General features: G+C 37.1%; 1 protein-coding gene across 11 annotated transcripts in view; it reads left to right on the top strand.

Moving 5' to 3' along the window:
* CDC42BPB (CDC42 binding protein kinase beta) overlaps nt 1–26931 on the top strand; it is a 95497-nt gene that overhangs the window by 43164 nt on the left and 25402 nt on the right. For all 11 annotated transcript variants that reach the window (XR_003572351.1, XM_027893632.1, XM_027893622.1 and 8 more), the window contains exons 4-21: nt 420–515; nt 4862–5010; nt 8275–8368; nt 10126–10326; nt 12227–12475; nt 13437–13516; nt 14519–14685; nt 14775–14894; nt 16779–16912; nt 18853–19095; nt 20719–20829; nt 21289–21533; nt 21709–21814; nt 22350–22474; nt 23175–23280; nt 24893–25041; nt 25622–25716; nt 25804–25883. Coding sequence is in view for 10 of the 11 variants with exons in the window: in XM_027893632.1 (XP_027749433.1) it covers nt 420–515; nt 4862–5010; nt 8275–8368; nt 10126–10326; nt 12227–12475; nt 13437–13516; nt 14519–14685; nt 14775–14894; nt 16779–16912; nt 18853–19095; nt 20719–20829; nt 21289–21533; nt 21709–21814; nt 22350–22474; nt 23175–23280; nt 24893–25041; nt 25622–25716; nt 25804–25883 (2550 nt within the window). In the remaining variant the exon portion in view is untranslated. The remainder of the gene's footprint in view (nt 1–419; nt 516–4861; nt 5011–8274; nt 8369–10125; nt 10327–12226; nt 12476–13436; nt 13517–14518; nt 14686–14774; nt 14895–16778; nt 16913–18852; nt 19096–20718; nt 20830–21288; nt 21534–21708; nt 21815–22349; nt 22475–23174; nt 23281–24892; nt 25042–25621; nt 25717–25803; nt 25884–26931) is intronic.

Genomic DNA, 26931 nt, shown 5'->3' with positions numbered 1-26931 from the left:
GTGACAAGTTATCATTTTCTGGCTTTAAAAATACTTTATGAAACAAAGATCTAGTGTTGTCTTGAATTGGCATGTGGGCTTTTTGGTGTTTGCAGGGGTGTTGTGTGTTGATGTGGAGTTTTTTGGGTTTGGTTTGTTGTTGTTGGTTTTTTTTTTGTTTGTTTTTTTTTGGTTTTTTTTTTTTTTTGTTTTTTGTTTTTTGTTTTTTTTAAAAGTTGCAGTCAGGATTAGAGTGACTGAATGCCTCACTAAAGCCTGCAGAGATTCCTTGGCTTGTCACTTGTGCAGACTGAATTCCAATGAATAGAGACCTCTGTTCAGTAATTTGAAATAATCCCATAAAACATCCATATATATTCATCCTGTGAAAACTACTTGTTGATGTTGACAATGGCTTTTTCCCCCCTCTCTTCCTTTAGACAGCTTGCTTCCGAGAGGAGAGAAATGTCTTGGTGAATGGAGATTGTCAGTGGATTACTACGTTGCACTATGCCTTTCAAGATGAGAACTATTTGGTATGTTTGATTCATCATCTAATAAAAGCTTTGGGTTGTGAAAGAACTTTATTTTTAGGTATATTTTAAGGATATTAGTGCATTAGATCAGTCTACCTCATGCCTCACAGCAGTGTTTCAAAATTCTTGTTTTCTCCTTGAAGAAAAACTTCAAAGGGACTAACTGTAACTCCAGGAGAGTGAGAAAGTTGTGTAGTAATGTAATATGTAGAGCTTTAGTTAAGCATTTTAAGTAAAATAATCTACCCTTGCATAAAAAATAACATTTTCAAGTTTAATATTTTGGATAAGGTTGAAATTAAATAATTTGAGAGGTGTTAACTCTGTGAAAGTAAGAAATATTTTTATTTTACTTTAAACTTTCAGAATGTCTTTTGAAGCAGTTTAAAACTGGCAAAAGTAATTTAAAATGTTGGTATTTTAAAAGCCTTAGGGGGAAAAAAAGCCTATTTCTTATAAGTATTTAAAAAGTATGTTTTTAAATCAGCAGATGAGTCATCTCAGTAGATTGAGAGACTTTAGCAACCATTTATAAAGAAAGTCCATACTCTTATGACACTTTTTAATGATGGGTTACTAGAACTGTAACATAAGCTGTGTTTACCTTAGTCACAGAATACAGGAGAGCACTGGTTGGGAGCAAAGACAATCAAGTCCTCCCATTCTGCAACATGCTGAACCATACAGCTTCCATGTGGCTACTTGAGGCTGGATTTGCAAACCTGCTGGTTCTGTAACTACTGAAATAGTTGTAGTGTGAAAGTTTTCACCTTCTTAACACTTTTTAGATAGTACCACAGTAGCAAGTCATGAATATAAATAAGAAAAAATGTGTTGATAAAAGGCTGCCAAAGAGTTCAGGAGCTAAGCAAGAGTTAGAAAAGACACATTCATTTCCACAAATACTAAAACAAAACACATTACTTTATCAGGTTTAAAGTATTTTTAGAATAACAAGCACATTGTAAGAAAGTAAGTAGTCATGTCTTAGGCCCTCGTTTACAGGCTATTTCCATTGAATGGTTTGTGATAGATCCAGATTTTCAGTCTCTCACAGTTTGGTTATCTCTGGCACTGCCTTTTGTAGGTAACTTATAATTTCAAATTCCCACAGAACCAAACAGCCTTCAGACTTGCATAAAAATAACGTAAAGTATCCTGTTTGTATTTCCAAGTAGCTTGTAAGAACAGAGCTAACCCAGAAAAAATTGTTAGCTGCACAAGATAGCAATGACAGCAAAAGGGGGATCTAATACCATCTTATACAAATCAGTTCCAAGCAAGATGTATCAATATAAATACAATTGTCTTCCTGAAGTTCCCAGAGGCACTTAAGAGGTTGAAGTTTCACTTCATAGCAGAATAAAGGCATCTAACATGTAATATAAGATCCAGTATCTGAGAAAGCAACAGCTCTGCCCAGCAGCCAAAGTCAGCAGATTCTCAACTTGCCTGAGGTCTGGTTCTGCATGTGCTGCCTTCCAATTTGGTCTGTTACTCAGCATCTATCTCCTGTAAATGTGTGATGCCCACAGATGGAGTGGATCTGCATCTCAGTCACTGTTGTAAATGATGCATGAAGAGAAGGTGAAACACATTGGGAAACAAATTCATCCAAAAACCTGGGCAGAAGGTTCTCTTCCATGCTGTCTAGTGCTTGTCCGGGGGCTAAAAGATTTCTGTTCGATTCTCTTCTGAGCGTGAAGAAGTTTGTAGCTACATTTTTGCTCATCCTGGAGAGTGCTGCCTTGTTACAGAACCTGGACAGATCTGGTTTACTTTTATCTGTGCTGTTCATCTGTGATCCTTGTAGAATGGAATACAAAGCTGAGAACAAAACAAGAACAGACAACAGAGCTCAGGTTTTCCAACCTGGCCCTCTGAAAGAGAAAGCTGGAGATTCCAGTATTTCCTCACAGTGATGTTTGTGCTTTATAGCTAGAGATTCTTAAATGCCAAACTACCTAAGCCAAACCTGAAGCAGAGAGTGAGCCTTGGTGTCTTCCCACACCTCGGACTTTGCCCCCTCTGGCCACATGACAAAGGGTTTAGAATGAGACAAAGAGAAGGTAAGATGTTAAAGTAGAAAAGTAGTACCTGCCTTTGAAGAGTCTAAAAGTAACTGGGGTTTTATAGGCTCTATTTAATATTAATAGAGCATTTGAAAAATGCAGAACTTATATTTAAGGAAGAAATACAAAGTTCTACAAAACGTATATTCTGGAGTTCATTTTCTGGTTCTGCTTCTGTTGTTTTAAAACCTTTGAAGCAAACACATCATACATTACTGTTTTCTAAACAGCCAACTCTTAAATGACAATACATGAGAATGCTAGCATGACTTTTTTTCTTCTGGGTCTTAGAAAGCTTTAATAGAGATATCTTGAGTCAAGATGGATTAAGTAAGTCTTTGGTGATTTTGCTGAGGCAGATATGATATAGGTGAAACACAGTCCATGAAAATTAGAAACTTGTATGAGACCTGAAGTTCTCTATCTCTTCCAGATTAAAATCTGTTAGTTTTCTTTCCCAGTCTCAGTTGTGATGAAGGGGCATGTATGTTTGTCTGCTGTCAGCCCCTTAAAGGCTTGTGAGTATTCATAAGAGTATTTTGATATCCTTTTTTCCTTTGATTTCTAACTACTCTCACCCTGTTTGATGTAGTCAATTCCCTGGAGGAAATGCAATGCCTCTAGATTTCAGCATCAGAATAGCCTTTATTTTAACCCCATAGGAATGGAGAAGCACCTCCTGGCAAGTAGATTCTTCTGAATTGAAAAGTGAATAAAATTTGACTTTCTGATAGAAGAGGTCTCTCCATCTTTCTCTGATCCAAGTTCCTTGCTTCATGGGTCAGCTGAGTTCTTGTTGAGTTATAGATGCTTTGGGTGCTGAAGGAAGTGCATTACCTTTTCTCTGACAGGCAGGATATTTCACTTCCCACAGAAGGCTCTGTAAGGTCTCTTTGCCTTGAATTTGAAGGAAAATACTTTAAGACAGTACCCCTTTTAGAAGATTGATGGTTCCTGTCTGTGGCATTTTGTTTTCAAACCTAAAAGTTACTTGTGTACAGTGTTCATCACGTTTGAAGTTCGTTGGTGCAATACATGCAGATTGATTTTGACCGAAGTGATGAAATTTGCGTATCGGATTAAGCTGTACTTTGAATAAGATAGAGAAAAATATCAAAACTTACACCTTTCAGAGTCGCTTGTTTAAGCAAAAAGATAGTGAGGAAATGGTTAATATTGCACTTTATGTTCCTTTTCATTCCTATCTTCTTTAATTTCCTTCCCTTGTGGAAGATGAATCTGTGGCAGGGACAGTGGATTCTCGGTTGCTTTACTTTGAGGAGAAAGATAACATGACTGGTTTTGAAACTTGACTCCAGAATAAGCAAAGTTACTCCTAAACCCACATATTGAATCACTTTGGGAAACATGGAACAAAATGGTTCAAGATTGGTAGTACTAGATAAAGTTATTATACTTGAAGTGATGGGCTGCATTTAGGTGGCGGTTGCTAGGAGATAACTAAACCATAATCCTTATTTTGTGGTACGAAAAACAAATAGCACACCTGAGTCCTTTTCTTTCATGTTACCCTTTCAGTATTGGTCCTTTCCCTAGATAGGGTAATGGGTGTTTGACCTAGGAGGCTCTTTTTCATTGAAATATATTCAAAAGACCATTAATCTTGATTTTTAAATTTCCCACTTTGGTGCCTCTGGCTTGACAGTGCTTTTGGCTTGTCATGGGCATCTGTAATGTATAGTGTCATCAAGCCCCTGCCAGCTATGTTATGCATCCATGATGTGGATTGTGCCAACTTGAAGATGTTGATGTGATAAGTGCCACTTTTGGAATAACTAGTAGTAATGAAATTATACCAAAACTAAAAGTAGTAATGAAATGTTTTAGACTAAGCTGCATGAAATAGTGGTTTTCACTATACTTGTTTTTTTCTTCCATCATCTCTCATTTAAAGAGTTGATAACCAGCATTAGTTGTGGTGATATTAGATCAGTTTCTTTGAGTGATATTGGTTAAGATAGAAATAAACTCTGATATAGTTGTTTGTTGTTGCCATATCTTGTTTGGAGGTTTTTTATGGTAAGAACTAAATGCTGATGTGTCATTCTTACTGTGATTATTAAAAGAATATGGTATCTTTTTATACTAAGTAAACAAAAGTTAAACAGAAGATCACCAATTTTGACTGCTTCCCACAGGCACAGAAAAAAAGCAGTGAAAGGTTTTTTTGGGGGGGGTTAACTGATGAACTTTCAGATTTTCCTCTTCCCAAGTGTCTCTCAGTACTTGACTGCTTTATTTCTCCATTTTCAGTATCTAGTGATGGACTACTATGTCGGTGGTGACTTGCTGACACTTCTCAGTAAGTTTGAAGACAAGCTTCCAGAAGATATGGCTAGGTTCTACATTGGTGAAATGGTGCTTGCTATACATTCCATACATGAACTGCATTATGTGCACAGGTAAAATACCATCTCATTTGGCAAGAAATACATGTACAGTTATATGGAGTTAATCCTAAAGATACTGCTACATATACAAATGATCTCAGTAGCCACAGGCAAGCTACTGTGGGTACATGCTTACTGTATACTCTATAATAGCTGTGTAAGCTATTACATTTTAAATATCAAGTATTGATGGATTGATATTTGAAGCAGTGACATTTATCTGACTAACCTTTTACTGAAGCTTCTATTTTTAATCAGGGTTCTTGACTTATTCTCGGTTCACTTAATGAATATTTATCTGCTTTTGTCTAAGCCAATCTAGAAGTTTAAAGCAGTTTGAAACAGTTTGAACTTTATACAGATGTTTAGACATTCTGCAAAATTTATGCACAGGTAACCCATGATAACATCAGTGCATCTGATTACCTGAGGTCATCTCAAACAGTTTTTGTAATCAGTGGGCATGTACCAGTCTAATTGTTTTTGTACACAGGATGTGTATTCTGAATCAGTGACTACCATCGTATAAACCTAGGTTCTGGATTGTAACGGTACAATTAATGTTTAAAAAGCACAGGGAGTTCTCAAACTGTAATGCTTTGAACTCTTCTGTTCAGGCTTTGCTGTTTTAAAAAACTAGAAAATATGTATAAATTCTATAAAACTTCTGTGAGTAAAAGCGGACAATATGTGGAGATTTCAAGATGTTACAGTCTCAGAGTAGTTCACCAGAGGCACCTTGCATCCATTTCTGAAGAAGGTGGCCTAACTAACTGACCAGCTACACCTTTTCATGGGACTGAGTGAATATCTGTTGTGGCAATAGGAATGGATTCCTCTGAGTTCAAAACATATGCTTTGAATAGGAGATGTATGAATGCCCAAGAAATTACTGCTTGGCAACTGGAATGGATTAGGAGGGAGCATGATTGCTCTGGAGAGGGTTTGAAGGACCCTTTAAAGGCTTATACGACCTGTTAGCTGTAGATAGGAAACAGTGGAGCTCAGAGATGAGGCATTAAGCCTTTCTGAACAGCAGCAATGGTCCCTGAGGCAAGTGAGATCTGCATGTGAAGCAGAGAAGTGTTGCATGAGATTGGCTCATGCTGCAAATGGCACTGTGAGCAGTGTTCTTTAAAAAACAAACAAATGAATGTATAGTTGTATATTAGCTTTCATGGTCCCCTGCAACTATTGAGCTTGATTTGTGGTTATGGGATTGTAACGGAATGTTGACAATATCTGGAACTGAAATATATAGAATAAGTTTAAAAGTACAAAATGGCTAATGAATTTATTGGGAAAGCATAGTGACATAGTCTAATTTCCTCAGCACATATTTTTCTGTATTATCACAAATAAATATGCATTTAAATTTATGATGACAGGCATAGATTAGCATTTATTATTTTGTATTAATTGCTAATGAGCAGCAGTATTAGTGACATTTCAGCAATTAATTGCAGAGCATTAGCCTTTGGTTAAAAAAGGTTAACGCAAGTTTGTGTTGAATAAAAATGTATCAGGTTGGCGGGATTTTTACACTTATGAGGACCTTTTGTTAAACTTATCATGGTTCTTCTTACAAGTCTCCTCAAGTGTGAAACCGGAATTTACCACCTTAAAAATCAAATATTGTGAACTTTCACATCTGTGTAGGTGGAGGGTGTATTAGAGCACGATATTTTTTTTACTCTTAGTAATTCTAGTCTCCTCCTCAAAGATTAAGCTGAAGGTATTGTGTACAGTATTTAAAGTTTTGGGCACGTGTAGTGGCATTTGGAAATTCACTTTTAAAGGTTTAAGGTAAAACGCATGTGATTTTATTTATTACTAGTAAGTAGTATTATTTGAATAAACATAATATCAAAAAACTCCCCCACCCAAATCAACACATTTATTGGGTTGGTTATCTTTTTCTTGGCTAGCTCAGATCAAAAATAATATTTAAAAAATGGCATGATAGTATGCTGGCATCTTGGAAGCTGATCCTGGGTATTGTTGGCTAAAGGAAGAGAGGAGACTGGTATATGTTATCTTGGAACACATGGATTTTCTCCTTTGTAGCCTGTAGAATTGGTACATAAGTGAGTTGGTTTTGCTTTCTGCATTCGTGTCTTTTCTTCCTTTCTTGCCAACTTCCCAATATATTGGCTAGATGCTCTTAAATAATTTAGGATATTTTAAGGCTGTTAATTAAAAAAACCACACCCAACCAAACAACAACAATAACCACAAAACCAAAAAGAACTAAACAAAAAAACAAAACCAAGCCAACCCACTAACTAACCAACCAAAAACCACCAAACAAACAAACAACACCCGAATGTCTGAATGATTGATCTTTTGCTGATACTTCACTTCATGTGAATTTGAGTGCAAAGTGATGAAATAAAATGTCGTTAATTGGTGGACAAAATTAAATAAGTATGCTTTTCAGTAAATCCTTTTCGATGACCTTCCTGATATTCAAAAGAATATCAAGTAATAAGCTAGAATGAAACAGGAATGTTAGTTTGTGTAATTTAGTAGCCTTATTGTGCTGTATATAATTTCATACCCAGCTATATCTATGTAAGAACAGGAAAGATGCAGATTGACATTGGAGACTTTCTAATATTGCTGTATCCTGTTGAAATAGTATTGCCCTGAGCCCAGAGCTGGATGAATTCAGTGGCTTGTAGGGTAACTACTGCCTGTACACAGGATGCAAATATCCTTAGGTATTCCTAGAAGCACATGTGCTGTGCAGTAGGATATAGAAAGGCTTGAATAGCAAATAAAAAATACTAGTGAACAGAAATACTGGACGAAATTCCCTGCACTAAAAAATTGTTCTAGATAAGAAGTTAGAAGTTAGTTATAGGTCTTGACAAAAAAAACCCCAACATTTGATTAAAATATTGTCTTTTCTCTTTTATTTTTCCTGCCTCTAAACAATATGTTATGATGCATATGATCAATGAAATTATGTTGATGGAGTAAACTGCCTATCTGTCACAGTTGGTAGACTCACTGTCATTGGTCTGCATGGTTAGTTGAACATTCAAAGTTCAACTTTGAGCTTAAAAATCTGATATAGTCTATGTCTTCAACATTGTGGGCAAAATTTGAAGGAGAGAGCACGAGGAGAGGGTATTAAATAGTACAGTAAAAAGAGTTTCCATCAGTGGGTATCCAACCTAAAATTCTGTGTTATTCTTATGCAAGATGAATCTTTACAGTCAGAGCTAATTCCATATGCATAAATCTTTTCACTTCTTTCTATTCTAACAGGGACATAAAGCCTGATAATGTTCTTTTGGACATGAACGGCCACATACGACTGGCAGACTTTGGGTCCTGTCTGAAAATGAGTGAAGATGGCACAGTATGTATGAAGCAAAACTTAATTGGGTTGCTGGTAGTGGGACTTTTTAAGTGAGTTGCTGGAAATTAGACATCATAAGCGTGCATCAGGGATGTGATATATTGTAGACTTTCTGATATGCTAAAAATTGAGGGAAGAGTGTAACTTAACGTACTTAAACACATTTCTGATGTCTTCATCTCCTCATTTTACAGGCTGCTAAAAAGTTATAATTTGCTATATTTTTCTGATTCCACTTTTTCTCCTACTAACCATTGGAGTTTTCATGAGATTTTTATGAACAATCCAAAGACCTTTTTATTAAAAAAGGACAGAAATTTGATATTATATGTGTGTTAGAATCACATGTGACCAAGAATCTTAAAAGCCATGACAGACTTAAGTGTAAGTCATCCCAAGTGAGGACATAACTAAGCCTAATTAGAACTTAACCTGGCTACTGCTGTAAAAAACAAAAATGTCTCCATAAATGCATTAACAACAAAAGGAGGTTTAAGGAGAATCTCCATCCTTTATTGGATGCGACTGGAAATATGGTGACAAAGAATGAGGAAAAGGCTGAGGTACTTAATGTCTTCTTTGCCTCAGTCTTTAATGGTAAGACCCTTTGCTCTCCGGGTAACAAGCCCCATGGGCTGGAAGATGGGAAGGGAGAGCAGAAATGAAGTCCCCACAATCCCAGGGGGAACGGTCAGTGACCTTCTACACCACTTAGACACATACAAATGTGGGATCACCATCCCTGGAGTATTGAAAAAATGTGTAGATGTGGCACATAGGGAGATGATTTAGGTGGACTTGACAGTGCTCAGTTAACAGTTGGACACGATGATCTTTGAGGTTCTTTCTAACCTAAATGATTGTCTGATTCTATAATTAATAAGCAATTTATTTTATATGCATTTGACAAATGGAACAGTAATATGCTGGTAATTGGCCATCTTGTGCACCAGATTGGATATACCTCTAAAAGCTAAATTATGCATGATGTTTTTGTTTGTTTTCCCTAGTTTAGGGCACTTCCAGGGGTGCCAGATCTGTCAAAGTATGCCATGCAGCATCATTCCCTGATTTTGGCACAAACTCACATCTTGGTGATGTTCTCTAGTTATAAAATGCCTGCCAAGGCTTTACCATGTTAAATTGCAAAATGAAGGAGCCCTTGGAATTGAGAACGTATTCCTAGAGATCAGAGCTGCTCTGCCACTGCTCTGATGGTCACGGCTTCTCTACTGCTTTGGCACAGGCCCATTCTCCACCTTACCCCTGTATTGTATCCTATTGCACATTAGGCAGTAAACATTTGGCTGATTTCTGACAGAATAAAACTTACCCAAGGAACTTGTTTTGTGATCTTCAAATGAAACTGTAAAATTCAGGGGTAGGACTTGATTTCCCTACTTATCCATTTTTCATTTCAACTTCTGGCAGCCAGTTGCAATTTTGAAGTATAAACAGACGCAAACATATTTTGTCTTTCTGCTTTCACAATAGTTGTGATTATATTTGGCTTCTACTGTCTTCAGAATAAAACATATCAACTGATTTTATGTAGCAGTAGACTGGAACTTAATCTTTGCAGTCTTTGTTACTTTCTTAATATTTTCTTTGTTATGTTGCTAGGAATTTATAAATCCCTTCCTTCTCCAGAATCATGTCCTGCTGTCTCTGTTTGTCTGAAATAGTAGTGTTTGAGTTAAAAAAGTTGCTGCAAGAACCTGAAAACTTATGAGAATTATGTTTGCCTTATATTCAAGGTACAGTCATCAGTAGCAGTGGGTACGCCTGACTACATCTCTCCTGAGATCCTGCAAGCAATGGAGGATGGAATGGGGAAATACGGGCCTGAATGTGACTGGTGGTCACTGGGTGTCTGCATGTATGAAATGCTGTATGGGGAAACACCCTTCTATGCAGAGTCACTAGTGGAAACCTATGGGAAGATTATGAACCATGAAGTAAGAGCTATATTACATCTCTTGCATTTTCACAGAGTTTATAGTGTTTACAGAGAAACTTATCGCTTGAAGATGTTGAAGTGATAGTAGTTCTTTGCTTTTTCAGTGTTTTAGAGTCATGTTGTGTAGGTTTGTTGGTTCAGGTTCTGGGAATGTTTGGTTCTCTGAACTGCAGAAATTTAATTATTTGGCAAATCGAAATTTTCCTCTAAATGCTGATGTTGTGGTTTTTGGAAAATCTAAGCAGTCATCACAAAGTCAAAATTAAAAGCTACTCTTGTGTTAGGCCCAATGCAAGTTTCCTCTGGACTGTGCAGGAGCAATGAAGTAATGCATTATTTACACAGCTGTGCACGTTCTCTGTCACACTGATAACAGTGCCAAAAAGGCAACAGGCAAGTCAATCAGCGTAGACATGAACTGCATGAAGAACCTGAGGTCAGGTGTTTGCCCAGGATCAGAGCAGTAAAGAAGAGTTGGAACTTGTGGGTGCATTTTGAACGTTACAGAGTGAGAATAAAACATTTCATGGTGTCCTTTCAAGAGCTGTATTAGAAGGATGTGTTTATGTGCAAACTCATTCCAGGTAGCCAGAAGCTGTTGCAATAGGGTTATTACTGCATTTTCTTCTCCCCAGGGAGAGTGTACTTTATTGGAATTTACATGCTGACTCTTACAGTGAGGCAGTGATGGATAAGACATGAAATTCTTGCCAGAGCTGACACCCTTGCTGTGATGAATATTAATATCTCTCTTGCTTTAATTCCTTCAATGCGTGAACTGATTGCAAATGTAACCAGTGTGAACTGTGGCTATCTGGCTCTTAAACTACTTGGGAGGAAATTTGAAGCTGCTGTCCTGCAAACTTAATATTTTAATCTCACTTGGACACACAGTCAATATGATTGTATGTTTTCCATTGGAGGTTTTTAAGTTTCATTTCATTTATGCTGGTTTGGTCCTTAATGATCTCATTTTTAAACTTGAAAAGTTGTATTATAAATATATATATTTTATATATATCTGTCAGCAACCTGATCTAGTGGCTGGCAGCCCTGCCCATGAAAGGGGAGTTGAAACTAGAATAATGCTGAAACTTTAAGGTCCCTTCCAACCCAAACCATTCTATGATATGTATAAATATGCTATTTTCTTTTACTGGAAAAGAAACAAACAAACCAAACCAACCAACCAAACATCGAAAAACCCTTCTTGATGGTACAGTGGTGGTAGTAGTAGCAAACTAAAATAGAAATAAAGGTTTCCTAATTTTTTCTATCTAGAGTACTTTTAGTTGTTAGTGGTAATTGCAATTTTTAGATCTTATGGTTTGTTTATGATAATATAAATATTTTCTAAATGTAGATTTAATTTTGGTAATAAAAGCAGGTGTTTAACCTATAAATTAGAAAAATACATCCTTAAATATAACAACATTTGGTAAAGAATTAACTACCATCATGGGGTTTTAAGAGCTGAAATTAATTAAATCTCAAAAAATACATCTTCAAGAGATCAATGAACCTCTGACTAAGAATACCAGTGGGAGCCTGTCTTTATTGTATAATCTTTATTATATTGTAGTGTGCAAAAATTCTGGTATGTCTTAAAAAAAAGTTCACTTTTCTCAACAGAGTTACTGTAACCACAGTTAATTTAAAACATATCTGTATTAAAGAAATTGAAAAATGATTTCTTGTCCTCAAAATCCATTTTATTACAAAAAGTCTATCACTGAATGTATTGAATTGTGCTCTGTCACTGCTTGCTGGAACTAGAACAATATTTGACTATTCATATCCAGTTTTACCAGCATGTTGTTTTTGAAACTACTGTTTGAAGTTACAGAATAGATTCCTTCTCTAAAAACTTCTCATATTTGTTTGTTTGTTTGTTTTAGGAACGATTTCAGTTTCCATCCCATGTTACAGATGTATCTGAAGAAGCAAAAGACCTTATTCAGCGACTTATCTGCAGCAGGGAGCGTAGGCTGGGACAGAATGGAATAGAGGATTTCAAGTCTCATGCATTTTTTGAAGGACTTAATTGGGATAACATCCGAAACCTAGAAGCACCTTACATTCCAGAAGTTAGCAGTCCTTCTGACACCTCAAACTTTGATGTAGATGATGATGTACTAAGAAATCCAGTGAGTCTTTGTTTTTAAATATTACTAATGGAAGTGTGCAACCTTGCTGCGCTGTAAGGTAGTAGTGAGAAATTATTTCAAAATAATGTGAGAGATGAAAAATAAGTCACTTCAAATGTGAAAATTCAGGTTTTTCATCTTTTTGACGTTTTGGGTTATCAGAAGTCATGAGCTGCTTTTGTAGGTGGTAACACTTGCCAAAATGCACTGTTGTTACATGGTCAGTCAAAATTAAAACATATTTAGGTGGGGGGAAAAAACCCTTAGTTGCCCTTTCAGTTTACCTTTACAAGGAGCTTAGTATTTGAGTTTATTCCTTTTCAAAGGTGAAAAAACATCTGTCTTTAGAAATACACATACATTCTCCACGCAGCTTGCAATCATGGCCGTCCAGGCAAGAGGACTCACACTGCTACTCCACTCACTTAGGAACCGGGAGGTTGGTTTTTGGAGTAGGGAGCATTGGAGTTCTGCTCCTCCATTTCTGTTGTGTCATAGTTCACAAATGTGTCAGGAAGAGCAGAGAGCTTTTGTGGTAATCTGTTCATCAGCTTGTATTCCAAGAAATAAAGAGCTTTTGGAACATTTTTTGATTACATGTCCGGCAGCAACTAGAATGCTAAAACTAACAGCATGCATTTCGGTGCCAGGTCACTTTTAATTAGGAACTTGATATTTTGGGTTTTCTTTTAGTGGATGGATTGTGCTTTCAACTTGTTGAAATGCTGCCCTTTCAAGTGCCAGTTCAAGAGGCTCCTAAATTCAGGTCATTATATTGAGTGACCTAATCTGAAATAAAGTTTGTTCAGGGACAGCGGAGCATAACTACCAATTGTCAGTTGGTGTACTAAGAAAAGTGTTTCCCCTAGCTGTCTCTCTTGTAGCTGTTGAGGCTCAGTCAAATGCCTTTCACTCTGTATGGGTTCTCTTTTGGATTTTCATGCATGTCGTTTTCATGCAGGAAGTGGTGCCACCAAGTTCTCACACAGGCTTTTCTGGATTGCATTTACCGTTCGTTGGGTTTACATACACAACTGATAGGTAAGCAAAGGATTTGTTCTTCCTTAAACTTGTTTCCCAAATGCAACTAATTCTGGGAAATTCTCATTTTTATAAATGTGTAGAAAGGTTAGTGTCCACAGGTATACCTCTTGATAAAACTGTATCCTTTTTTTTTCCCCCCCTTTAAATGTCTGAACATATTTTAATTATGCTTGCCAAGATTAGATGCTTTTGTATTTAATATTTTATCTATTTGAAATGAACGAAAGTTAAGGGATGAGATGTGTCAATTGCAGTTGGATATAAACTTGCTGTCCTTGCATTTGTGAGGCTCAGAGCAAGTATTGTCCCCGCTGGACATCTTCCAGGAGGAGCTGTTTAGGATTATCTCATTGCTCCGATGTCCTGCTGGTAGGCCAAGTTAACACAGAGGATTCTGAGAGTGGACAAAGTGGCTCACTTTGCACATCTTTGAAATGGCTTCCATGTAGAGAGATCTCCCTGAGATCTCTCAAGCATGTTTTTGTCTCTGATCTTAAGGTATTTTACACTGTATGTTACTTTGTTATTTCTCTTTGCTGGGGTTTGTTATGCTGTAAACCCGATATACACATCTCATCCTTTTCAGAGTGAGATCATCTGCCTTCACTGAAATCCATCTTTGTCATGCTTTAAACTAAACTTTGAGGTTTGTCCCTCAGCTATCTCAGTGCAGGTACACTTACCTGCTTCCTTCTCTGCCAGGTAGTAGTAACCTTTGGCACAGGAGAGTTAACATTTCCAGTTATTTAGGTAGTTTGTAAAGTGAATTGTGCTTCTGCATTACTGAACTCCTGCATGCAGTTATCTTACTTCTACAGCAGCATGGACAGTAGCTAGGGAATAATAACTTTACTCTGACAGTTGTCTCTACAGTAACAATTACTGCATTAATTGTTCTTGTAAATTTAAGGTGCCCATTTGGTGGAATCCCAGCATGTCACTGCTATAGACTGCTGTGAGTATTTATTAAAATGTTCTAACTTATGTAATTGTTTTCAGCTCTTTATCTGATAGAGGCACTTTAAAGAGTGTGATGCAGTCTGACACTGTAACCAAAGATGCAGATGTACAACGTGACTTAAAGAACACTTCACAAATAGAAGGCTATGAAAAGAAAATACGGAAATTAGAGCAAGAAAAGCAGGATTTAAACAGAAAACTGCAAGGTTAGTAATTTATATTTGTTTGGATTCTTAGTTCTGGTCATTGGAACATATTTTATTGAAAATATTTTGCTTTCTTTTCTGATTTTAAGAATCTACACAGACAGTGCAGAGCCTCCAAGGTCCAATGTGTGTTACAGTAAATACAAGTCGAGATAAGGAGATTAAAAAATTAAATGAAGAAATTGAACGGTTGAAGAACAAATTAACAGGTAAGCCTCTGGCATGGTAATTATAGTAATGCAGTTTATTTTGCTACTCCTAGTAACGTGATGTGCTGTGTTTTTGCAATAAGTAGAATTAATGTTCTTGAGGTACTTAAAAAACAAAAGAGTTTTTTTAATCCTCCTTCAATATTAAGTGGCATTTCAGTTTTTCCAGGTGAGTGCTTAACTACTTCTTCCACTTACTTGGCCTGATAGCATATACTAGAATGGGAAGTCTAGAGTACAATAAATTGTGTTGGATGGATTCAGTTAAATATTTTGTGTGATGTTTGTTTCCTTAAAAATCTCAGGAGATTATGTTCTTTTACTCCTTCTTTTTGGGGGGAGCACTGTTTTGGAGGGGTTTTACTTGAAGGTAGGTGTAACAGACAGGGGAGAGAGAAGTCTGGTTGCTCTTTAGTAACATAAGGGAATAGATGGGGGGATGTGTAATAATAGTTCACATTTAAATATTTCTGAGCTCCTGCTCCCTTTGTGTTTCTGTTTGGTGATGCATTAATTAGGAATCACTGAGCATTGCAGAAAAACAAATACTGGCATCTGTCCTGAGGGAAGACTGACTCATCCATATCACTGAAAATCTGTTGCTTGACAATGCTATTAGTTTATCCATACAAGCCTCCTGTTAGCACCTAATTTTTAAGTGGGAATCAGTGATAAACAAAATGTTAGTTTTGAATCCTAATGATTTGACTGAGAGTTTTATAGGGGCCTGTAGTATAGCATATGTGAGTTCAGATGCAGAGTTGCTGATGCTGATGTTTTTTTTAATTCATTTTCCCCTGTTAGTTTGGCAGTATACCACTTTTGTAGGTGTAAGCATTGCAGAAATCAGTTCAGCTCTCCTACATAAATTATCCTTCCAAAAAAAACTATTCTTGTGTATTCTGAAATTAGGTTTGACTCTAACAATAGTTAGATTAAGGTGCTACTTCTGCAAATGGTTGAGGTTTATCCAGCTCTTCAGCCAATGTTAAATATAAATTCTGGCAGTATGTCCTGATTTAAAAAGAAGTAGCATTGGTTCATGTAGGGTGGGAGGAAGTTTGTGCAGGAGTGAGGAAAGGAATAATGCTTCAAGCTTCCAGCAGTGCTTGAGATTCCTGAATACATGGGTCCAGTTTTGTGTTCTGCCACAGACATCAGTGAAACTTGAGGGAGACAGTTATTCCCTGTGAAATTTCTTATTTATTTGTTTAGTAGTTAAAACCAAATGGAGAATGGTGGTTCATTTTCTTACCAGTTCTAAGACTGAGCAGAAATATATAGAGGTGACTAGTGGTTTGTGGGTTTTTTTGCACATAAAAGCATTAATTTCAAGTCATATTTGTTCATTTTTCTTTGATAGTAAAGAGAGAACAAAATGCCAGCAATATGGGCAATACAGTCGCCAGCTTACCTCGTCCAGGATAGTTTTTCATTCCCAGACTATCAGTTCTTATCTAGTCTAGAAAATAAATAGTCCATGCCTGTCTGGCTGAATGCACTAATGACTGACTAGCCTTTCTTGTCACATAGTAAAAACTATTTAGGAAACACACTACTAGAACTAGAATTGGAACAACTCAAATTTATTTTAATGATTTCAAGGGCTAGAAGTTGCATTCCTCAAAAACAAAACCAAGCCCTGTGCTAAGGCTGTTTCACTTAGAGATCACAATCTTTGGGAGAACTTCTTTAAGGGGCGGAGAAAAATCAAATTGTTTTGAGGTATCAATGCCCCAAAATGACCTCACACAGTCTAAAATGGTGGGAATGGGAAAGAAGTTGATTTTCCAAGCAAAGTGATGCCAATTTGTATGAGTGATATTGCTTGTTTTATTGGTGTTAATTTGGGATCAGTTACCTTTAATATGTATTCATCTACAGATGTAAGTAAACTGGAAGCACAGCTTGCAGATGCAGTGGCTTTTCGACAGGAACATGAGGACTCCATACACAAGTTGAAAGGACTAGAAAAACAGTGCAGAGTACTGCGGCAAGAGAAGGAGGACCTTCATAAGGTATTGATCCAAAGACAGATATTTTTAAAAATGGTCATATAAAGTAGATATAGAATAATTATGTTGTGATTGCGATGTTAGTGTTTTAAATGCTGGTTTTTAGAACTGTACTGAGATGTTAGGGAACCTGTTCTGCAGTACAGTAGATTCTCAAAGTATCACTCATTCTCTTTTGGAAGTTGATGGGCTTCTTATTTATGTGTTCTGCTAGATAGAACAAACAGCTAAAGAATGGTATTAATTAAGCTGTTTAATTATTCTTAACTGTTGAAATAGAAATCTGAGGGCAATCAAGAGAGACTTCAGAGCCCTGGGATGACTCCTTGAGTCACATAGGAGTTACTGCTTCTCTCCCCAAAGAGGGGGTGGGATAAACTTGTGACGGATTCAACCAGGTCAAGAACTGGGTCCTGCACTTGGGTAGTGACAACCCTTGCAGTGCTCCAGGCTTGGGGCAGAGAGTCTGAAAATCTGCCCTGCAGAAAAGGCCCTGGAGGTCCTGTCAGCAGTGGCTGAACATGAGCCAGCAGTGTGCCCAGATGGCCAAGAAGGCCAATGGCATCCTGGCCTGTGTCAGCAACAGTGCGGCCAGCAGGACCAGGGCAATGACTGTTGCTCTTTACTCGACATTGGTGAGGGCCGCACCTTGAGTAGTGTCCAGTTCTGAACCCCTCACTGTAAGTGAGACACTGAGGTGCTGGAATGAGTCCAGGGAAGGGCAACAAAGAAGCTGAAGGGTCTGGAGTGCAAGTCCTATGAGACCTTGAGCAACTGAGGGAGCTGTGATTGTTTAGTCTGGAGAAAAGGAGGCTCAGGGAAGACATTATTGCTCAGCTGCCTGAAAGGAGGTTGAAGTAAAGTGAGGGTAGGTTTCTTCTCCCAAGTAACAAATGACAGGGTGAGAGGAAATGGCCTCAAGTTGAACCAGGGAAGATTTAGATTGGATATTAGGAAAAATTTCTTCACTGAAAGAATTGTCAAACATTGGAACAGGCTGCCCAGGGAAGTGGTAGAGTTACTATCCCTGGAGGTATTGGAAAGATGTGGAGATGTGGCACTTAGGGACATGGTTTAGTGGTGGGCTGAGCAATGCTGGGTTAACAGTTGGACTCAGTGATCTTAAAGGTCTTCTCCAGCTTAAATTATACTGTGATTCTATGATAACATACACAGGAGTTAAACTCATGTATATATATGTGTGTATATATATATACACACACACACATATGTGTATGTGTGTGTATTTTTATATATATATGAAAGAGTTAATAGAGCTAAATCACTGCTCCAGCTTGAGCCCACTTACTCTTTGTTATACCAAAAGGTTAATTACTGCTTAAGACTGATGATGACTTTTACGTAATTGCTAAGTTTGTTTGCTGCTGTGTAAATTATACTTTTGTTTGCTTCCTAAAATTTAGCAGTTTTTAGTTTAAATCAGCAAAATGTTTTGCAGTAAAGTAAATAGGGAGTTGTATATACTACATACCACTTTCAATAATATTTAAAAAAATTCTATCTGTATTGGAATAACTAGTTTTGGAAAAGCCTATCGGCCATATTGTTCATGGGCATTCAGATGAATTCAAAAGTAATCCATGGGCCAAAATCTCTGGGCTGTTTCTACCTTAGAATTTAACAGTCTCTCTTCTGTCTGTTAACCAGAATGTATGAGTAGCAGAAAAAGCTACACCAAAGGTAGTCTTGGAGCTGCCACACTAGAAACAGAGTAATGGCTGTCTTGGCATGTCACTGCAGCTGCTTAACCAGAAAAAAATCCCGAACAACTGTGTAAATTAAGGATTAGAAATAACGTTTAGAAGTTATGCGAGGTGGTTGAGCTTTCAAGTCATGCTTATGTAGGTCCAGTTTCTTCCTTCTTGGAAAGAATACATGGAGTTCAAATTACTCTTTTTATTATATTTTTTTATTTAAACCAGCAACTTGTGGAAGCTTCAGAGAGATTAAAGGCGCAGTCCAAAGAATTGAGGGATGCCCACCAGCAGAGAAAGTTGGCTGTGCAGGAGTTCTCCGAGCTCAGTGAGAGGATGGGAGACCTGCGGTCCCAAAAGCAGAAGCTGTCCCGGCAACTTCGCGACAAAGAGGAGGAGTTGGAAGTGAGCATGCAGAAAATTGATGCTCTGCGACAGGACGTCCGTAAATCCGAGAAGATAAGGAAAGAGGTAGCTTGATAAAACAGCCAGCAGTAACATGTTCAGTAACATGCTGCCTATCAGGATCTCCTATCTGATTGTATTGAAAAACTGGGAGTGTCTTCTGGATTTTCTTGGTTTTGTGGTTTTTTTGGGGTTTTTTTTTGTTTGTTTGTTTTGTTTTGTGGGGTTTTGTGTGTGTGTGGTTTTTTGTTGTTGTTGTTGTTGTTTTTGTAGTCAGACTGATTTGAATCTGGAGGAAGCTGTTTTTACTGCATGCCCAGGTTATTAGTTCTTGTGTTTTGATTCTTGTAGACTCTGACTCAGAGTCAGCTTGAAACTTAAAAAGCTCAATGACTCCTTCATGTGCTTTGAGGTTGCAGTATTCTGAGTTCACTGGTTTTTTTAACTGAATGTTTCTCTTCTGAGCTGAAGAGAGGAATAGTGATACAGATATGTGATTTTCCTTCCTCTGTAGTTAGTCATTGTAAGAATATCTGTAATATCTTTAAAGTTAATTTGCAATTATTATTCAAGGCAATTTATAGTTTTACGTAAGATGAAGTGGATAAACAGAAAAGGGCATAAGAAAAAGCTCCCGTGGTTAATCAAGAGTGTCTTAATCACTGAAAAATCATCATGTTTTATGCATTCTCTGGGTGAAGTGTAGAAGACCAATTCAAGAGCTTTATAAATGTTACTAGAAAACTTCTAGTAAATTGAGGGGCAGTCTATGAAAGTGTAGTAAAAGATGAAGTTTCTCAGGCTTTTATCCATGAACAAGAAGTGGTAGATAACTGGGAACTGGAAAAGAACTCTGGTATGTTGTCTCCAGAGCAGAGTGCAGCAGGCATTCAAGTGTTGTTCTTTATTCAGTTAAATGCTTCCATGCAGAGCTTTAAAATCTCCTGTCTTTGTTCTTAAAAATTCCTCTGTACTCCCTCTCGTAACAGATCAATCTTCTATTCCAAACATAGTCTGGAAGTTCATTATCTTGTCCCACAGTTCTAAGTACAACCCTTTTACAAACGACTTTGCTAGTTTAATTTGAACACAGAAAAGCAAATTTTACTCTTCCTGTCAGGTTTTGAAACTGTGTCACCATTGTTTGAAATGCAAGTTGCCTTAGTTGCCACTAAATCTAAATTGTCTTTCTGATAAGCTTTCTGAAGTCAATAAATGGATGATCAAGCTTATTTGTTCCATAATTGCAAAGCAAAAATGTTCAGTGTTCATATTTGAAGTATTTTGCAGTAATTTGTGTCAAAGGTTGAGATTTTTAAGCTGCCTTACTTGATACTGAGACATAGTGTTAATGTGGAAGACTTTCTTCTTTCACAACTGCAGTGATGTCCTAGTGCCATTTCCTTCTCTTTGCTTTAATGGAAGCTGTGCAGTTATCCCTGAATGAGTTTGATGTAGTTCATATCAGTACAAAGAGTCATAAAATAATAGTTTTGCTGCATGAGACAGATGGATGCCTGAATCACTGAAGGCAAAACAATTATCATGACATTCTGAGATGATTGTTAGAGTCGTGTAACTTAAAATAGAAATAAATAAAACTTGCTGCTAGTCCATATGGAGGAAAGGAAATGAATGATACAGATAGTGCTATCCTGGGTTGAAATGACCTAAAATTACTCGTTACAGCTGGAAGCCCAACTTGAAGAAGTTGTAGCAGAAGCATCAAAAGAACGCAAGCTTCGTGAGCACAGTGAGGTTTTCTCCAAACAACTGGAAAATGAACTGGAAGCTCTAAAGGTTACATGTTTTTTTGACAAATATTTACGCATGGCCCAGGAGCTGCAATAGTTTTACTTATTCAACTGTTGATAGCAGTGGGAGGCTTGAAAACTACAGCATTACTAGCAACCTGACCTAACCTGTCCAAATTTATTTGCCTTTTTTACTTGAAAGACTGTAGTCATTGGACACTAATGTCTTGAAAATGCCCAGTTTATGTAAATTCTAAGCAGATAATAAACTAACGTGGTCCAAATCTGTTATCTCTGCAACCCATTTCAACCCCTTATTAGGGTCGTGTAAGCAGAGCAGTTACTTGGGGCTTAAATACTTGGAGACAGGTACCTTTTAAAACACTTGGTGCCCAAATAATATTTTTTCCAAATTGCCACAGTTGGATAATTATGACTTGAAAGAATATTCCCAAAATATAAAGATCATGGCCTCTTCCTGATGGTTTCTCCTCTTCTTCTGCAGCTGAAGCAGGGAGGCCGGGCAGCTGGTGCCACATTAGAACATCAGCAGGAACTTTCCAAAATTAAGTCTGAGCTGGAAAAGAAAATTTTATTTTATGAAGAGGAGTTGGTTCGACGAGAAGCATCACATGTTTTAGAAGTAAAAAATGTGAAGAAGGAAGTTCATGATTCAGAGAGCCATCAGCTTGCACTGCAGAAAGAGATCATGATATTGAAGGATAAACTAGAGAAAACAAAGAGAGAGAGGTAAGCTTTTGGGCAGGATTTCTTAACTATGGATTTCTTTTTGTTGTGTGTACATATTGCATTGCAAAAGTACCTTTGCAGGCTGCTATTTCACCTGAACTCTATTTATTCCCTTTTAAAAATCCCACAGGTTTAGCAATGTTAAAGTGTTTCTATTTCTTGTCCTTATCCTTAGGCACAGTGAAATGGAGGAAGCGGTAGGAACAATGAAAGAGAAATATGAGCGTGAAAGATCTATGCTCTTGGAAGATAACAAAAAGCTAACAACAGAAAATGAGAGGGTAATTATTTTAGGAAACATTTTTAAGCAATATTTAATTCTTATGTCATTAGTCTCTGGTGTTGAAGTAGTCTGTGCACTGATCAGAACAGGATCTGTGGATGTTCAGGCACTATCTGAATAAAACAAATGTCATTTTCACCATATAAATGTCAGAGATTTGGCTACATAGTAACTTTAGCATCCTAGTACTGCTCTTTGGGGGATTGATTCCCACAGTTCAGATTACACCATTCACTGATTTCGTCATGAAGGCTGCTCAGAGAGAGAAGCATTGACAGACTGCCCGCCTTCCTGATGACTTACAGTTAAACCTCGTTCCTCTCTGACCTCTACACTTGCATTTTCTTTTCCTTTGTTTTAGATTATTTTGTGTGAACTGACAGTTCCACAGTGAAGAACCCCTTCCAGTCCTTTGCTCCCAGATAGCCCAGGGTGGTCTTGTTTGCTCAGATTCTATAGTTGTGTAGACATACACATATATGAAAAGTCTGGAACTGACATAAGTCACAAGTGAAACTAATCTTTTGTTTCAGCTCTGCTCCTTTGTGGACAAACTAACAGCACAGAACAGACAGCTGGAAGATGAGCTTCAAGATCTAGCAGCAAAGAAGGAGTCTGTTGCTCACTGGGAAGCTCAGATTGCAGAAATTATTCAATGGTATGTGCTGTTTAGAGATCCAGATATGGCCACTTTCAACCTCTGAAATATTGATTGGCTTTTTTTTTTTTTTTTAAATGTATAACTAGGCCCTCTCTCTGTGTCTGAGATGAACAAAAGCATAGTGTTGATTTTATTGACATTGTCAGATGCCACTGCAACATGTACAAAGGAGAAAGTTTTGATGTCAACTCTAAAGTGATTATTAAATCATCCAATCTGGAATATTTTGATAAATTAAGTCAGGAAGATGGTCATGATTTTAAAGGTCCACGTTAACATATAAAACCTCACTAGCTGTACACTTGGACTTACTTCCTAGGTCTGTTCTTCCCCCTCTAATTCACTGTTTTAGCAATCTGTGTGCAAGTATTTCAGCATGCTAAATAAAAAGGACTGGAAGGTAGCCCTTATAAAAACTGAGCAGTAATATGCAGATCATATTCCAAACTATAACAGTGAATCTCTGCAGAACTCTTGCTGATGGCAAAAGGGAAACTTAAGTTTCCCTAGCAACTGCCACAATCAAGAAAATCAGATAAAAGAAAAATCTAAAGTAGGCAATCTAAGATGTATTCAGTTTTGTGTTGCTGGGAGAATTTTCCTTGCTCTGTCCATTTCTGTTATATCCCTATCCACAGTATTTGGTGCTGTGAGCCATGAAACTGCTAAGTTACAGGTTTTTGTAATTGCACAACAGGGTAAGTGATGAGAAGGATGCTCGTGGCTATCTCCAGGCATTAGCTTCCAAGATGACAGAAGAACTAGAATCACTGAGAAGTTCCAGTCTGGGGTCACGAACACTGGTAAGAAAATAGAAAGCATTCAGGTTGTTCTGGGGATGTCTGAGAAGCTACATTTTTAGTTTGGGCTACCTGTACATAATCAGAATTTTTTTCTAATAAATCCCCTGCTCTACTTTCTGTTTTTTAGTTATTGCTTGCAAAATCCAAGTAGATAATCTGATCAGAATTTGATAATTACAGGGGGTAGTTGTTTCATACTAATATCTGCCATCACAAACTGCTTTAAACAGGACAGAGGAAAGAAGAAACAATTACTTAAACCATTAAAGGGGCATATAGAAATGTACCTCACCATGTTAGATGCAACCAAATAATTTTAACTACTGTTACAGTGAGACAACAAAGTAAGTTTTCCTTAGTGAAAAGTACTAACTGATTGATACTGGCACAAACTAGGGGCACACTGAAAGCATGTAGCTTTATTTATTTGTAGAACAATGAGACCTTATTCTATAGTTTTCCCATATAGCAGTAACATGAATTCTCAAAAAAATCTGCAAATTAGAGGAGCTCTCATGAAGGAGTAGGGTTTCAAAGAGAAAACACCCACAGAAGGAGAGGGAGAGCCATTTGCAGCTTGGCATGGAAGCCCACATCCCTAGCAATGCCAGTCAGCACGGGCTGCCATGCAGAGTCCATCTGCTGCTGGTTTGTACATTTAAGAAGTCACTCACCCCTTCCAAACCTATGAATACCGGAGAAGAAGAGAAAATTGTTACTTCTATGAGCTAACATTTGCTTACATCATCGAGAGGTGATTATAATATTGAGAGGTTTATTAGGAAGAAAGATCAGATCAAATGCAGTTGGCATTTTCATTTTAGCTACTGTCAGAACAAAGGATGCTGTCTGTTCTTCGTATTACAGCTGGTTTTGTAACTTTTGCAGAACCTGATCTAAGGCAATTATTTCTCAACATAAAAAATGTCTCTCATTTTTCTTGTCTGTTATTTGCAAGTTCACGTGTGACTGGAGAGGTATTCATTAGGGAATATCAGAAATGTAGTCCATACTGAAAAATGCCTGGAAAAACTCAGAATTTTAGCTTTTGGGGGTAGTAGGGTGGAATTGCATGGTGTATTCAGAAGTATAGCATATGGTACTTTTAGCAAGCATAAGAATTGCTTAGGCAAACGTTACAGGTATCTTGGGTATCTCAAGACCTGGATTCATTCTCTTTTTTTCTTTCCTTATGGTTTTGCTACTCTTGCTATGCTTTATATTAGTATGTTTTACATTAAATATTGACATTTATCTCATGTCTGAAAGTCCACTATGTCACTGTGCAAGTTTTACACTCTCTTCTAGATTGGACAGGGAAAACTAACCATTTTCAATAGATTCTCTTGGTTTGACTTCCATGCTTAGTGATCTAGCATTTTGGTTTCAGGCATATTGTGTTAATGGTCTAACCGCTATTAAAATAGCTCATTACTTCATTTTTTGTGTAATGAAGTCCAGCTATTGACTGATTTTCATGCAGCAGGTATCCTGTCCATTACTAATTAGAAGAGCATTCTCTGAACCAGTGTGAAAGCTGATTTATGTCTTTGGACAAGAACAGAAATATCCTTAGACAGGTGATACTAATATTCAGTAACTTATGCAACAGGATCCACTTTGGAAAGTGCGACGCAGTCAGAAGTTGGATATGTCAGCCAGACTGGAATTACAGTCTGCCCTTGATGCAGAAATTCGTGCCAAACAACTGGTTCAGGAAGAGTTGCGAAAAGTTAAAGATGCAAACATATCTTTTGAAAGGTAATCAGACCTTTGGTTCTGTTTGGGTTTTAATATACTGATCTAAACTGCTGATTAGAATAGTAGCAACTTTCTTAAAATGGCCCCTTGTGCCTGGGATATTGGACTTTGCCAGAAAGATCCCATTCTACAGTCTACACATTTCTTCCATAGTCAAATGAGAACTGTAAAAATTTCTTCAAGTAAACATTTCACTGCTATACTGAGATATAAATCTTGGGTATATGAGGAAAAAAAGCATAAGAGCAAATTCAAAGCAAATTCACTACCATTTATTAGACTAACTAGAGAGTTAGGCATGTTCCTGGGAATTAAAAATCAAATTGCTATTAGAATAATAGCACATCTGCAATGATAGCAGAAGTTTCAAGTTTTAAATATCTACAGTTTTAAATACCTAGTCAAGTAGTGAGGTGCCTATTCATGGGAAAAGTAAAATTAATCAACCTTAAAATAATCTCTTAAAAAAACCCATGCTCCTCAAAAAAATTAAAAAAGCTTTATCCGAAACTCTTGTGCACTAGCATTCCTGCTTTTGAGACATTTCAGACTGCATTTTGATCATATTGTGTTGCTTTAGTAAATTAAAGGAATCAGAAGCAAAAAATAGAGAACTACTGGAAGAGATGGAAGGTTTGAAGAAAAAACTGGAAGAAAAATACAGAACAGATTCAGGTAATTAAAGTTACTGTGTTTTAACAGAGTTCTAAGACCACCTGTGATGTTGCCTTTTAGCTAAGCCTGTTCTGCTTTTGGTTTTAGGTCTCAAACTTCCAGATTTTCAAGATTCCATTTTTGATTATTTCAACACCTCTCCTCTTACACGTGATTTGACTTTCAGAGTGAGTTATTACATAAAATAACTATAAAAATGTGATAACCAAATTATATTTTTATTATGTTAAAGTAACTCTTAGGCAACTGTATGGCACATTTGGATCTGGCATATTAGCCAAATAAGCGTGGCACAGAATTGGATACCCAGCAGATGTCAGATTGCTTGGCATTTCGTAGAGAAGCTGGCACCTTTGGGAAATATTCTCAGAAGTTCACATTAATTATTTCCTATTCTAGCTTCTTTGTTTAGGCTAATATCAAACATTTGACTAAATGAAATATATTCAGGGTCTTTTGGAAATGCTGGCACACCCTGTTACAAATAAGGGATTAAATGCTTTGCAGCTGGAAGATGCTGATTATTACAAGGAAAAGTGTTCACACAGTTCAAGGAGTGTTTAAACAGATATGTAAAATTGTTGGCTCCAGATCTTAATGGAGTGGTTAGGGTAGAAGGAGCTGGGAAGAGAATCAGAGGACCCACAGATGTTTGTATAATAAGTTTATCGTGACACACCCTGTGATCCTTAGAAAACTAGTCATACAAATCACAGCTCCAAGTAGGCGTTTCATTTTAAATGATTTGTGCATTCCCTGAGGAAGCAGCTGTTAAATGCAACATTGAATCACATTTCCTTACTTCATGAACTCTTGATCCATGGAGATTTTTCTGTTTTTTTTTTTTTTTTTTTAATGTTATTTTGCAAAGCATAGGCAGTTAAGGATAAAACCAAGAGCTTGAACTGGAGAGAATAATTTTTTTATGAAGCGGAGTTAAGGGGGTTCAGGTTAAAACCTTGTCAGTCTCATTAGATTTTATATTTGAGGTGTGTATACTCTTTTTATTTTTTTTAATTGTCACTGTTGCTAAAAAAGAAACAAACCAACCAACAAACAAACAAACTATGGACATGATGTGATATTTGCATACAATTTGTGTATATATGCTGTTCCCAGCCACAGAATGTCCATGCTAACTTCCTTGCTGAAGCAGCAAGATGTGCTGTATGGATGAGGTGGAGGGAAGAGAGAGAAACATGATATATGCTACTA

Source organism: Empidonax traillii, unplaced genomic scaffold (genome assembly GCF_003031625.1).
Source record: "Empidonax traillii isolate 1590-97213 ecotype Southwest subspecies unplaced genomic scaffold, ASM303162v1 scaffold398:size1781980, whole genome shotgun sequence".
Classification (NCBI taxonomy): domain Eukaryota; kingdom Metazoa; phylum Chordata; class Aves; order Passeriformes; family Tyrannidae; genus Empidonax; species Empidonax traillii.
The sequence above is the reverse complement of the archived record's forward strand: the minus strand, read 5'-3'. Positions and strand labels throughout refer to the sequence as shown.